The sequence below is a fragment of the Egretta garzetta genome, unplaced genomic scaffold, assembly GCF_000687185.1.
Source record: "Egretta garzetta isolate BGI_Z169 unplaced genomic scaffold, ASM68718v1 scaffold33, whole genome shotgun sequence".
NCBI classification, from domain to species: domain Eukaryota; kingdom Metazoa; phylum Chordata; class Aves; order Pelecaniformes; family Ardeidae; genus Egretta; species Egretta garzetta.
This window is the reverse complement of record NW_009259250.1, coordinates 1,340,355-1,354,740: the sequence shown is the minus strand read 5'-3', so window position 1 is coordinate 1,354,740 and position 14,386 is coordinate 1,340,355. Positions and strand designations below refer to the sequence as shown.

At 40.1% G+C, this 14,386-nt stretch overlaps 1 protein-coding gene across 4 annotated transcripts in view; it reads right to left on the bottom strand.

The window, feature by feature from the left end:
- Window positions 1–3,883, bottom strand: part of KIF21A (kinesin family member 21A) — a 60,590-nt gene extending 56,707 nt beyond the window's left edge. For 3 of the 4 annotated variants that reach the window (XM_035891681.1, XM_035891680.1, XM_035891682.1), the window contains exons 1-2: window positions 3,664–3,883; window positions 2,152–2,334 (exon numbers count right to left, since the gene is read on the bottom strand). In XM_035891681.1, the coding sequence (XP_035747574.1) occupies window positions 2,152–2,310 (159 nt within the window). In that variant the 5' untranslated portion in view covers window positions 2,311–2,334; window positions 3,664–3,883. The remainder of the gene's footprint in view (window positions 1–2,151; window positions 2,335–3,663) is intronic. The other variant, XM_035891679.1, reaches the window with a different exon arrangement.
- Between the last annotated feature and the right edge of the window lie 10,503 nt (window positions 3,884–14,386).

Below are 14,386 nucleotides of genomic sequence, written 5' to 3'. Positions count from 1 at the left end.
TTGGCTCAGGTCTGTGCTGTACACTGGAACAGCTCCAGTGCTCTTCGATTTGGTTATACCAATTCCCTTCAGCAGAGCTTAGGCCAGACTGATTAAATCCCTGAAAAAAGTCCCTATGTAAAAGCCACGGAATGACTGCAATAAATCTATATTCACCCAATGTCCTTTCTCATACACTGAAAGCAAAAGGCTTTCTCCTCTCACAAGTGAAAATCTATCCTTGAGAAGAAAAGGCTCAGCATTTGTGCATGTGATGCTTTTAATTCTTTACGTATTAAAAAGGAATTATATTTAATTATTAGGCATAAATATGGAGGAGACTTCTTACTGATGTTTTACCTTGCTAAGTGCAAAATGATGCCACAATTTAGAGACAAACATGATAATGCATCTACAATTGCGTGGGATTGCATATGCCTATATTTTGGAAAAGTTATGAGGAAAGCAAGGAGTTAAGTAAGAGAGGCAGACTGCAGCAAGCTAAAGAAAAGCAAGCAAGTAGCAAACAGAAGTCACTGTTCCCAATAGTCATCCAGCTGTCAGACTTCAAAGTTTTTCCAAAATAAAACATTGCATCAACATGTTCAATGACTAAAATATTGTTTATCTAATCTGGCCCTAATGGTAGGCAGGATGGGAGGAAGAGGATACTTTCTGACACAAGAATAGTGTATAATACGTAACTAATAAAAAAAAGGGTCTTTCTGAGAAAGCTCCAATTTAGCCTCAGTACAATAAAAAAAATTACCAAAAGAAGTGACATTTTGTTAAGGGAGGAGCATTATATACATCATTTAACCTTTCTCTAAAATAGACATGTAATGGCTGCAATTCCGCATACCATTGTCACTGTAACATTCAATTATCGCTCTGTCTTTTGGGACTCTTGCAGTCACATTTGTAATGTTATGTCAAGAAACGCAAGGAATTCAGAAACTACACTGGTTACTACTCGTTACACTACTACTATTGCTGCTGCCTAAGCAGAAATGAAGCTGCGGCTCCCCAATGTTCAAACAGAGAGAACAGAAGAGTACAGCGTTCCCACGGCCCGTGCTCAAGGCTAGACTCAATCTGGGCAAACAGCAGCCAGAGCAACAAAAAACTCTGCTTAACCAGTTAGCACTGACAAACCTATAGTAGTGCAAAATTAATGCCAGCTTGTTAATCTTTAAAACAATTATAGGAGTATGACTAAAGGACCTAGTTTACTTCAGCAATAATAAAACCAAAAGCTCTTCTCTTGGGCAATATAAAAGTGGGGCGGTTTCCCCCCCAAAGTAGAAAAATTTGCAAGTACTGAACTAATTAATACACATTTACACCTCTTCCTTAAATTGATTCGTTGTCTCTGTGTGCTTAAAGTACCAGATTTCGCAGCTTGGTAGTGAATGTAAATATATTACACCCAAATCAATCAATTTAAAAAATAGTTCCACGGACAGGAGACGCCGAGTAAAAGCTGTAAGACTTAAACTAACAGCTGCTGCAGGTTGGAAAAATCATGGACATTATGGCCTCTCTTACCAGAGCTGCATCTACAAGAAAACACAAAAGGGAACAGTTTTTCTACTGCACTGACCCAGGTTTTCTCTGGGCCTAATGAAAGAGGGAACAGTGACACAGAAGCCCAGTCCTAGACCACTGGGGATCACCAAAAGAAGTATTTTTATACTATGTTTCTTCTTTGGTGAAAGGAATATAACAAGTCTCCTGTGCAGATGTTGAAAGCTGAAGAAATCTATAGCAAAGTGACAGAAGCCAGTTGAAGCACGGTCATTATTCAAAGGCACAAAGTACAATTGATTTTTTTTTTGTTATAGTTTCTTGCTTTAAGGTTATGTAAAGAATTACAAACAGGCAAAAGCAACAGGCTGCACAAACAAATGTGTGCTGCAGAAAGGGATAAATGATGACTAATAAAAACTATTCCTACACTTTAATGCTGCAAAGGAAACTACTAAAATAATTAGAATAAGATTAAAAGGCTATTTTCATAAATTGAAGAGCTGAAAATTTCCTTTTGAAATCTCAAAGATTAATTCAAAAGATCTTGTGGGAAAAGAACTTAAAAGCAGCAACCAGAAAAAAAATGTTTAATTGGCCTTCCAAAATCATTAAGTTACACGCACAAACACAGATTATATTTACCTCTAAGAACTGTGCATTCACTTTAAAATCTGGAGGTGGAAGTCCTTGTTTAATAGCAGCTTGTTTTTTTTCTTCAATACATCTGAAAAGATGCTTAACAGCACGTGATATAATGCCTTGTTCCTCTTCTGTTATGTTGACATCAAATCCAGTGCCCATGGTGTATGTTTTGCCAGCACCTGTCTAAATTGAAAGAGGAGTAGTCACTAGAACACGTTAATAGTGCCAAATCATTACAGAGAAATGCAGTTTGCAGACACTAGCACCAGATAGCGATTGCTAAGTCAGTTTGCCATCTTTACAATATTAACATGCACAACAACAGATCATTTTGAAAAATGGATCAACAGCAGAAGCTGGACAAATTCTACTGTTTATCCACAGATCACATACAAGAAGGCAGAGACCAGCTCCATCTTTCATAACTTTTCCCCTACAAGGTTCCTCTAAGATGCTTACATCAGCCTTGAACTATCATCTGAGGTCAAAAGAATAGTTAATGTTTTCAACTGAGACTGCTAATTAAAGCATGTATTTTGGAGGTAGAAGCAGCATTTGCAATTCTTTACTGAAGTAGATCAAATGACTCTCTTAATTATGATGTCTGAATATCTCAGAGTATTACCATTGTTCAGACAGCAGTGAAAAACACAAGCTGTACCTTCAGTAGGAAGAGCTTAATTAAATGTGGAGTCCTATAGAAGAAAAGGTAGTGTTATGTTGTCACTTAATTAGTGGATCAAGTCTAAGACAGAGATAGCATCACGCAGCTGAACACAATCTACTAAACTGGATCTGCAAACTGCTGTTTCACCAGGACTAGACTTCACCGAGATAACTTGAGATACAACATTTAGCAGTGGTGAAATTCAGTATCCAAGACCATATTTTATGCAATCAATTCCTAACGGAACATTCAGAGGACAATAACACTGTCTTTACACTGTGCTCAATATCGCACCTTTGAGAAGTAAAATGTGTGCCCAGTGTACTGAGTGGGTGTATTCTCTATTAAAAGTTCTCAGCCTTTGGAATCTGATCTCTACATTTTGCCCACAAATAAACAGTGTGGCCTGGAGTTGCCTAGGATCCAAAAAAAAAAACAAAAAAACAAAAAAACAACCTCCTCTTCCCAAAAGAATCGGAAAATGCAGAGGAATGGATAACTGATCAGAAAAGAATCTCAGGACAATCAGTTGGTATATAGAGGTAGGTTAAGTCACTAATTTGTATTGCTGCATTGGACTGAATTCAGGAATTACATGGACTCATGCTGTTTTCAGCATTACTATTAATTCAGACCTACTGCCTATATATGTCTTCCGTGTTTCAATTACCATTCTGCACAGAATCTAAACAAACTCCTAAACAGTCTCCTATAGAACCTCTCATTCAAAATGAAACCAAGATGCTAAAAACCAGGTTCATGCATTCTGAAATTTAAAGAAAGAGCAGTTACAAGAAACTTTTTATTCCAAAATAAATACGTTAAAATAAAATTGTAATGCTTACTTGGCCATAAGCAAAGACAGTGGCATTATAGCCTTCAAAGCAACCTTCAATCAGTTTTTCTATACATTGTATATAGATCTCTTCTTGCTGCGAGTCAATGTTAAAGACATAATCAAAAGTGAAGGCCTTATCTTTTCCCAAGAACACTTGAGGTTCACCAGGTGTGACAGATGTACAAATATGGCATCCTTCAATCTTCTCTTTGGCCAGCTGTGGTCTAATTCTGTTTTGGAAGAGACAAAAGAACTATTAGAAATTCTCATCATCAGAAAGGAGAATATAAACAATGTACATAAGAGATCTGAAAATAATTCCTTACTGACTGAAAAAAAAAAAAGGAAATTTTTTCATCAAGCCAGGAAGCTTCCAGCTGTCTGAGCCACAGTACTGACTGTATCAGAACCCCACTCATACAACTGTCCATGCAAATGGTGTTACCTTCCCTGAAGGTTCACCTAACAACTTCAAGCTGATGACCTGTCTAGAATTCTGAATGTTTCTGTATATAAACTAAGCATTGCTAAAGAGTAACTTGCACAATCCATTTCAGACTTTAAAATAAAGCTTTTCAGTTTTATCAGATTTCTTCATGCTTTCATTGTAAAAACAGATATTTTTTTTAAAATAGCAACAGAAATATGAAAAAAAAATGCAGGATAGTTTAAGTAGTAATTTGGGAGCAAGGACACATTTCTTCTTTTCCTTTGACAGGAAAGGAGCTTTGTCACAGCCAGAACACTTCTGTGAAATGCTTGGTTTCAGTGAAGCAGCATACTGTCAGAGGAAAGAAAAAGAACAATATCTAAGAAGTTCTAAAGGCAAGAGTGTCTCATTCCTCATTATTTCCCCACTGAGACAAATTCCAGCTTTTATTTCAGTTTGTTCAGTTTCTGACAAACTACTTCGTAGAATACAGCCACCTCAGATGTCTTATATTCTATCACTTTATTAATTCCTCTGCATTCTTAATACTCTTGTGTCTTGTCAAAATTGAATTAATGTACTGGCTCTATGACTAAAGAAGATTGTGGAAGTTTGTGATTCAATGATTTAATGGTTAACTATCACAAAGAAAAACCCTGGCCAACATAACATATTACTCTAGCTGAAATTAACTAATAATTTCTTTACAAAATTACCTTTTTTTTGTTTAAAAAAAGTGTTTCCAAGTTGTCAAAGCAGCACTAAATTAAAAAAAAAAAAAAAAAAAAAGAAAAAAGAAAAAAAGAAAAAAGTGTGCAGCTTAAAAGACAGGGAACAAAAAAATCTATATATAACGGTGAAAAATGTCAGCAGTACAGCTACATAGAAACAAAATCATGGAATATTTTATATAGATTTTCCACTTGTATCAACCTTCAAGTACCCGTATTTACCTTGGTGTGGCTACTTTTATTTACACAATGTCAAAGCTGAAGACCTGTATACACAGAGTATACTTTAAAGGCACACATTAATTTCATATTCCATGCTTTATAGGCCATGCCTACATTAGTGTTTGGTTTGGAGTAGCTGTGTGGTCTTGAAGCAAATTCCCCCAACATCTTCACTTACCGCATGTTGGGCTGGATCCCAGAGCAGTTTCAGCGTGCACAAATTATACCCCTTTCAGAGGTAACTGAGCCAAAACGCTCTGCTCCCAACACACGAAACTTGTTCCAAAATCTAATGGAAACATAAGGGCCCAAAGCTACCTACTGATCCACTGCGACCGTGCCAATGCTTGCTGATGCAGAGCGCGCTACCCTCCAACAACGCTGAGTGGACTGCTGCAGGCCAATTCAAACTATTTCAGCACACATATACTCTAATTGAAGTTAGAAATATCCTGTACAAATCACACAGAGCATGATGTATCTTCTGTTTATTGCAGATTAAAAGTTTTTCACCCAGGGATGTCCACCACTGTCAGGAGTACTTTTCAGAATTTTTGTTCTGAAGGTTTCACTATATCCCACTGTGTGACACTACCGAATAATCATAATTTATTTGTAAGGTTTTCTGCACACCGATTCCTTTAATGGAAAGTTCATTAACGATCAGGCAGTACTTCTCTTATCAGCATATCCTCTAGTGTGGAGTGCAAATTAAGCAAACCTTTGAAAAATATCATTAAAGGAAAGATTATATGGTATGTAAAATAGGCATAAATATTCTACAAATAGTATTTGCATCTAAGGACACAGAGTGTGTAATATAGGTCACAGATTTTCTCTCTAACAGTCATTATCACAAGGTTTTTTTCCTTAAACGAAATAAGAATGCTAAAAATAATTCAGGACTTACACAGCTCCTTCACTAACAACCAACTTGATCCGCTAGCAGCTGTGTCCACAAAACTTGATGAAGATGTACAGAAGCTCATAATAAAGTTACTTTCTTCTAAGTTAATGAACATTTTGTAATAAAATGGCTTTTATTTTTAGGTAGAAAGTCTTCAAAAAGAAATTAATCATATGCTTTCCTAAAAGCACTCTACACAACTGGGAAGTTGAGCAAATTAAACATTGTAGCACGCTACCTATAACGCTTAGAAAACGCCAACTGGTAGATAATTCTACTGCCCTATTTTAATGCAGTGAAGTCATTCAGAGCCCAAGCTTCTCTTTAAGACTAAGCACTTGTGCTTTCACTAATCCAGTGCAGGCAGCACAAAGGAAATCAATTGTGCTTGCAAGAACAAACTCTGAGGGCTTCTAAAGCTCCAGAGGAACTTCTTGCATTGTCTTCCACTACAAGAAAGCCTAGAAAGACCTCTTCTAAAAATGAAGATGGAAAACATATTTTCAAAATTAAATAACCTCCTGCACATCCCAAAAACCCGACTTCCTCCCCAGTTCTGAAAGGCCTTTAGCACTAACTTGTAGAATGAAGGTTGATAACCTAAAAATAAGTTTTTCTTCATATATTTTCATTCTTTAAAAAAAAAAAAAATTCTCTATGCTGAGGAATTGATTCAATTATGACAGGTGCTGAATCATTTTTTCCTTTTTACTACTAAGTGAAGGCTCAGTGACCACAAAGAGGAACAGCGTGCCTAAAATATCAATTATTTGCATGTTAATTATTATAGAGATGACAGGACTGTCAAGCGAACAGTTTCGATGTCAGCCTGCAGAGACTTCCCATGAGAATCCTCCCCACTAGTTCCCTGCCTTGCGGCTGGGCGGGACGTCCGAGCACTGCTGCTATAAAACCCAGCACAACAGCAACTGCAGAGACTTCCCATGAGAATCCTCCCCACTAGCTCCCTGCCTTGCGGCTGGGCACTGCTGCTATAAAACCCAGCACAACAGCAAGCTGCCCGTGCATTACGTGTGACCATAACCAGGCCACAGCCAGATACCGTTCCCAGAGACCAGCTGAGCTGGTGGAATTCTGTGTCACCGCTAGCAGCTTGTTACCTTCTCGGTCACTTCCCCTGGGTTGTAACACAACATCCAGAGACCCAGCAGCGATGATGGTCCTTCCTCCCTGACTTACCACAAAATCTGAAGGTAGCGCTAGGTGAAGAAGTAATGTTTCACCAGCATGTATGCAGCACAAAGGAAAACCAAAGCAAGACTCACCGCATCAGGAAAGCTTCACCCCAAAGACAGACTCCATTCTCATTTTGTAATTGCTCTTACACAATGTTCCCCTCTGCCATGGAATTGGGAAGTAGCAGCCAGAGAGAAAGCAGGGCTGCACCAGGTTTGAAAGACATCTTCCCCAAAAAGGATGTGCAGACAAGAGATCTTCACCACCCAACCTGAGGTCTACACTCAAGGTCTGCTCTTCATGCTCTGAAATCTATATAGCTCTCTTGATTAAGTTTAGCATCAAGCTAATGTGATGACCTTAATGAGTAAGCAACAAATGCTTCACCTTCAACCTGATTTCTGGCCACGTATGAACAGTGCGAGCTGATCCTCATGGCTCTCAAAAGTCTTACTATTCACACTGAATGTGTCGTCTGGCAAGTAATAGTCCTCATGCAAGTCAGATTCTGCTCCAGCACTGGCTATAGGAACATTTCCTCCTTCTCCACCCCACACATCAATTGGGGAAAGTGATTTTTCCTTCTGCTTCCAGCCAAACCTTTCCCACCCTCATGTCTTAATGTGGTCACCTCTGTCAGCAAAGCAGGCAGCGCCCATGCTTTAAAATGTGAAAGAGTTTATTATGGTCATCTCTCCTTGCCCATTTCCCAGCCTGGCAGTCTGCCACTGGGATTTTTCTCCAGGACCAGTTGGACTTCAACCATTTTGTCTTCTATGTGGCTCCATCTCACCTGTTTTTCAGGCTACTCATTTAATTGTATACAATCAGGTGTTTTCTACCCATTTCCAATCACATCTTCTTAGACGTGGCAACTTCCCAAACAACATTTTGCCTTACATCCTTCCCTCTCCTCCTCTCCAAAGTATGAACACACCCAACTCTTGTTTACATGTACTTTGCAGAGCCTCCAGGCCACACACATGAAGCTTAATCCCTTAAATCTATCCTACCTCAGCACACTGGGACAAGCTGTCTAATTAGGGAGGGCTAAAATAGCCAGTGGTGGCACAGTAATGCACTGTATTGTACTGGAATTAATCTCTCAGTAGAATAGGCGCACAACGTCTCTGCTAAAAATACTGTCAGCCAGAACAGACTCAGATAAAGCAGTTCAGGGACTACAGCAATCATTGGGTAGCTATCCTGTATTATGCAAGACATCAGACTTCCCAGAATTGACTGCTGTTTAAACTAGGTAATATCATAATATCCCTTTGAAAAGCATCCTATCTTAGTTTATTTCTAGGGATGGAAAATTGTCCCAGTGATTTAAATATATATTATTCTTTTATATATATGGATGTATAAGGACATAGACATATATACACACACACACATCCCCTTTCAGCTACTGAACAATTTATCTCTGTGCCTGTTCATTTAAGAACCTCCCCATTACCTAATTTTTTTTCCCCAGGAATCTCCGCTCATCCATGATCAAACCATCCCTTAATCTCATTTAATACACTAAACAAAATGAGACCAGTGATTTTTTCATTTTGCATCTCGGATCAAAATATCGCAAATGTTACTCTAGCAAAAGGTAATTACCACAACATTTACCATATACCTTCTCAGCGCTTGTACAGAATAGCAATAAGCAAATGAGAACTTCTAAGAGTGACCTATAAAGGGCAAAGCATGAAATTATTCTTGTTTTACAGAAAGAAAAAAAGAGGGAAAAAAAAATCAAAATCACAGATTAGTCCTTCAGACAGTAACAACTACCCTGAAGCTGTGTGTTGGAAAAAAGAAAAGATGACAATGAAGTCCCACGTAGTTCTTTTTCACTAGAAACTGCTGTGGGGAAAGGACTGTTTTCACTTTGAAAAGCATAAATTCAAACATCACTCAAACCGCTGAGCAGGAAACAAGTTAACTGGTAAACCCAAGACTCTCCAATACTCCTCTCTTGCTACACTGAGCCTATTAAATTTCGCACAATTAAGTTTCACATGTGGGTATATGAAATATTAAATCCAAAAGCACCTAATTAAAAAAAAATAATGAAGTGTATCAGGCTGGGAAACAAACAAAAGCTCTCCAAAACCAGAAAAAAAAACCAAGCTTCCTGCCCTTACTGCAGCACCACAATTCCTTCTCCTTTCTATTCCATTACATTCATGCTCATCAAACAACTCCCATTAAACATACCCCTCCATAACAAGGAGGGAGTAAAGAAAGCTAAACAGATTTCATCCTGAAGATACCTAATACTTCTGCTTGCATAGACTTTTCAGTATTTTTGCTAGCACACGTCAACAGCTTGCTTGCTACTATGATCACCGGCACCTCCAAATGATACCACAACTATAGCATCTGAATACATTCATCTGAACTAGCTGATCACTATATTAATCCTTTAACTCTCAACAAAGTTTAAGGATATGACAAAGGCTGGCATGTGACATATGCCAGGTCTATCTCTTGTTAACACAGCAATAAGGATGGAGGAACAAACCTTCTGCTTGTGCCAGCAACCACCACCCATTAAGAGTTTTAGTTCTGTTGCCGAGCTCATCTCAGCTCAATGGTCCCTGCACCTCCACTGCCTGTGGCAATGCAGTCTGTGGGGCTAAATAACACTGGTCGATAAAAAATGATGCTTATATTCGGCGAGTTACCATTCAGTACCTTTAGTACAGATACAGTTCTGTAATGTCCTTCTCAACATTTCCAAAGATGTTTTGTCAACCAGTGAAACAAGTATGAAAACTTCAAGAACTGTTTTAATATGCTTTTATCCTGCTTTTTTTCCTCCAGAAACATATGCACATACCTATAGTTCATAAAAGGTGTAAAAATACTACAAGTCAATACTTCATCTTCCAGCCCAACTCCTTTTGAAGAAAAATCACAATGATTATTTTTTTAGCTCCCAATGCCTACAAACAATACTACATGGCACTCTTCCCTGAGGTTAGGATCAAAATAACCCCCCCTACACTGTTGTGGTAAACTACAAGTAAAGTCCAGGTCATTTGTCTTCCAATTTTCTTTTCCAGTGCCAGCTAGGCAGTGGTCTCCAAGCAAGCCGTGAACTGTACTATCAGGAGCCCTTGATGGCCTTCAGGGTGGAATCCATTTGTTTCGGCTGCCTACAATGGCAGAAAAAACCCAAACCTTCATGAAGTACTTTAATGATTGAATGAATAATGGAATAAAAGCCATCTTTATAAACAAAGGTGAACAAAGTGTAAGACAAATTCAGGGTACCTTTGTAACAGTGCCACTTCTGCATAAAGACTCACTCAGTTTCTGGATGCCTTAATCATTAGTATTCAGTGGTATCAGTTAATGGTACAATTTTGTATTAATGATACCAATTGCTGGTATTAAGATGTAAAAAGGACACGCAATTACACATACACAAGTTACCGTAATTACACGAGATGCTGCTCAGCAGCCAAGCTGCGGCAATTGGCCACCCAGCACATTGCCAAGTCTTTCCCCCCACCATGGGTCAGGTCCCACCCTGTGAACCTGCTGCGCCTGCGAGAGGCACGGGCACACGCCAGCCACCCAGCCCGGGCAGCGAGCCCCAGCTTGCTGCCGCCGTAACTCAATCGCTCTTACGTAAGGTTTGGGCACCGCTCCCATCGATGTTTCTCTGAAGTTGCCATGGCTGCCATGGTCTAGACTGAGCTCAGTGCTGCCAGCAGGTGCTGTGCATGCCCAGAGCCCACAGAAACTAGGCAGAGCCCAGGTGTTACTCAGCCTAAACTTACACCAGCACCCTGTGCAAGCACAAGTGAGGCAGATGGCTTTTGCATGTGTACCAATGCTTGCCTTTAGACACCAGGAAACTTTCAGACACATCAAGTAAGTATCTCAATGCAACTCTGGCAATACCAGAGAATGAAACTTCCCAGACAGTCCTTAATACATTTTTATGTCCAAGAGCTGTGGCAGAAGCTGGAAGATGATCTGTGCAGCCCAGATTTTACTCCAAAGTCCTATTTAGATACTGATAAAAAGGTGTCAGAATCCCTTCAATGTACGTGTAGCCCTTAATCATGACCATTAAGCCCCTAGCTTAAAACATCCAGCAAAATCAGCAACTAAATTACCAAATAGGCTCTGAGATACTACATTTTCAATAGCTAACTTATTTTACTGCAAACAAAAAAATCCCACCCTATTCAAAAATACACATGCAGTATACTTTGTTTCAGTGCTGCAGACTGTCACTTCCAGTTTGCACATAATGAGAAGGCAGCAAATGGAAAACTGGAATTAAATTGAGGAACCATAACACTGCTGTAACTAGATTTGTCCAGCTCTCCCCCTCTACACTCAATCTCTGACTCTTCAGCTACCTTATTTTATTATTATTTTTAAACACAAATTTAATTTCATAAAACAATTACCCTTTCCAGCAGCTTGCGTCTGATCAGCCCAGCTACCCATTAACTGTTCCTGCTGGGGATTACGTTCGCAGTGCCAGGCCAAGGCAGTTTTGCAGGCTGCTGCTCTCCCTTGATTCCTGCCACACTGTACAATAGCTGCATCCAGGCAGCCGCTACGGCTAACCAGGAAACAGTTTAGTAGTATGATTTCAGATTAATTCTTGTGCAATTCTGTAACAGCCTAGCAGGCTGTGCAATGCAGATGGCATCCTCACACTGACAGGCACAGCCCTGTGCTTCTGCCAAGAAAAGGACACACAGGGAAGGGAAAGGCCCAAGCCTATCCTCACACGGACCTCCTACGGCCCCACATGCTCCCTTCCCCATCCCCACCTCCCAGAAAAGGGCTAAAAGACCCTTCAGTACATCTAGTAAACCTCCAAAACCTTTTCATATAACATGAAGGAATGCTTTCATCCAAACCTCCTCCTCGTGATTTCTCCTGGACTAGTTTACTCTGTAGTGAGTGAAGAAATCCCAAAGAAAGCTTTCAAGAACAATTTGGCCAGGGCAGGAGGGGGGGGGACAGGACACGGACACTGTGTGGCAGGACTTGTACAGACCTTGATTGTGTCTAGGTCAAGACAAGGTCAGCTGCGATGGGAAAGCAGTACTACCACGTGCCTGCCAAGCACAGAACTGGAACGCTTCCAAATCCAAATGCAATTTGATTAGAACTAAACTGATATTGGAAATGGCATTTCTAAGGCAAAGAGATTATTTAAAAATTGTTCTACTGCGCTACTTGCCTTTTTTTGGTGAACATTTAGCGGTTTATATCTCACCACTCTCAGAAAGCTAGAAGAAAAATAACAACACAGTATCTTAAAGAAAATAAAATCTAAGCAAATGCAGCAAAGTCTAATGTATGAATTAAGACCTGAAGTATTTATGGTTTGTTACCAATGAATGAAACAAGCAGCTAGGCCTTCCTAAAACTAAAGTTCAAAATTCATTTCATACCACACAGGAACGCAGGCACATCCGTATCATGCAATAAAGTCACAGAATAGAGACCTTGGTCCCAGCAATCATGGGTCAAACATACTCCAGTGCTGAAAGGGACTACAGGCACCTGATCTCCACATAGCTAACTTGCCCAGTGAGGCTGTGGCCCCCCCATCAGGGAGCATGAACAAGTAATTTTAGAGACTAAGAAGCTTAAGTAAATATCTCTGCTGTTACAGCGCAGTGCAACACAGTGCTCAGCTGTACTACTAGCATGGCTGGCATTGGCTCAAGGTCTGGACACCACGTTGTACCCAACATGCAAACATACCCTGAAATATTCAAGTCACTCGCAGGCTACTCCTCCTTTAAGGATTAACCCTGAAAATATAATCCCTGGGAACCTTTTTCACCTTTTGTAAAAGGAGCAAAAAGGAACTCCAGAAGGTGCTAGCTCATTTCAGTTTTTATTTTGAGTAGTAGCTTCTAGTCTTTTAGAAAACCCTATATATACTTTCAGCTTGTTAGTCTGCTTACACCACACGTCTGGACATGACCCCACAGTGGGAAGAACAGCAGAGACATCCCAAATACCTGGTTCAGGCATGAAGGGCAGGCCTCTCTTCCCCAGGTGGTCTGGGGAACCTAACATCTCCAAAAGGCCTGTCAGAAATCAAAGAAAGGCTTTCAGAGCCAACATAAGAAATGCAGGAACAAGGGAAATATGTAACCCAAAAAAATTTACCACAAGGAAGCTGAGCCATCTGTGCCTCTGGGTTTGGATGACTGCTCCATGTCACCAAAACTGTAGTTACTCAGAGGGTTCAACCAGCTAGAAGCCTGCAATTTGAAGGCTGTGCTCTGGATATATTTATGCACCAAGCCCAATATCCAAAAACCAAATCAAGGACAGAAGGACTGCCTTAAACTGAACGTGAAATCTGTCTCTCACACGAGTGCACTTGCTTCTTGTAAGTTTAAGGTTTCTGTTGAAAAATATAATTCAGCTTTTATGACTGATAAGCTCATGCACAGAATTATGAAACACCACCTTCATTTCATTGGTGTTGTTTCACATCAATCACTAGCACTGACAATTCTGAAGACTAGTAAAGATCACTATTATGAAATACCTATAGTAATAGCACCTGACAGTCACACTATTTAAAGAATGTAGAGGTCACAAATTCAAAAGGAAAGAGGAAAGCAAGGTCCTTTGGTGGGTCCCCAGACCAGTGTCTACAACTACTGCACTCATGGATACGCAAAGAGGCCAATTAGGCAATCAAGTGTATCTTGCTGTGGATTAGGATTTGTGAAGAAAGCAATTCTATATACAAAAGAAAGAGCATGGCATCTGTCCTGGTTTCGACTGGGGTAGAGTTGATTTTCTTCATAGTGGCTGTCATGGTGCTGTGTTTTGGATTTAGTGCTAGAGAATTGTTGGTAACACACTGATGGTTTTAATTGTTGCTAAGTAGTGCTTAGACTGGGCAAGGACTTCCCAGCTCTCAGCTCTGCCAGGTGCGTAGGAAGCAGAGGGGGGGACAGAGTTGGGACAGCTGACCCAAACTGGCCAAGGGGATATTCCAGACCATATGATGTCCTGTTCAGCACATAAAGCTGAGGGAAGAAGGAAGGGGGGTACGTTGTGAGTGATGGCATTTGTCTTCCCAAGTCACCGTGACACGTGATGGAGCCCTGCAGTCCTGTAGATGGCTGACCCCCTGCCTGCCGGTGGCAAGTGGTGAATGAATTCCTTGCTTTGCTTTGCTTGTGTGTGCGGCTTTTGCTTTCCCTGTTAAACTGTCTTCATCTCAACC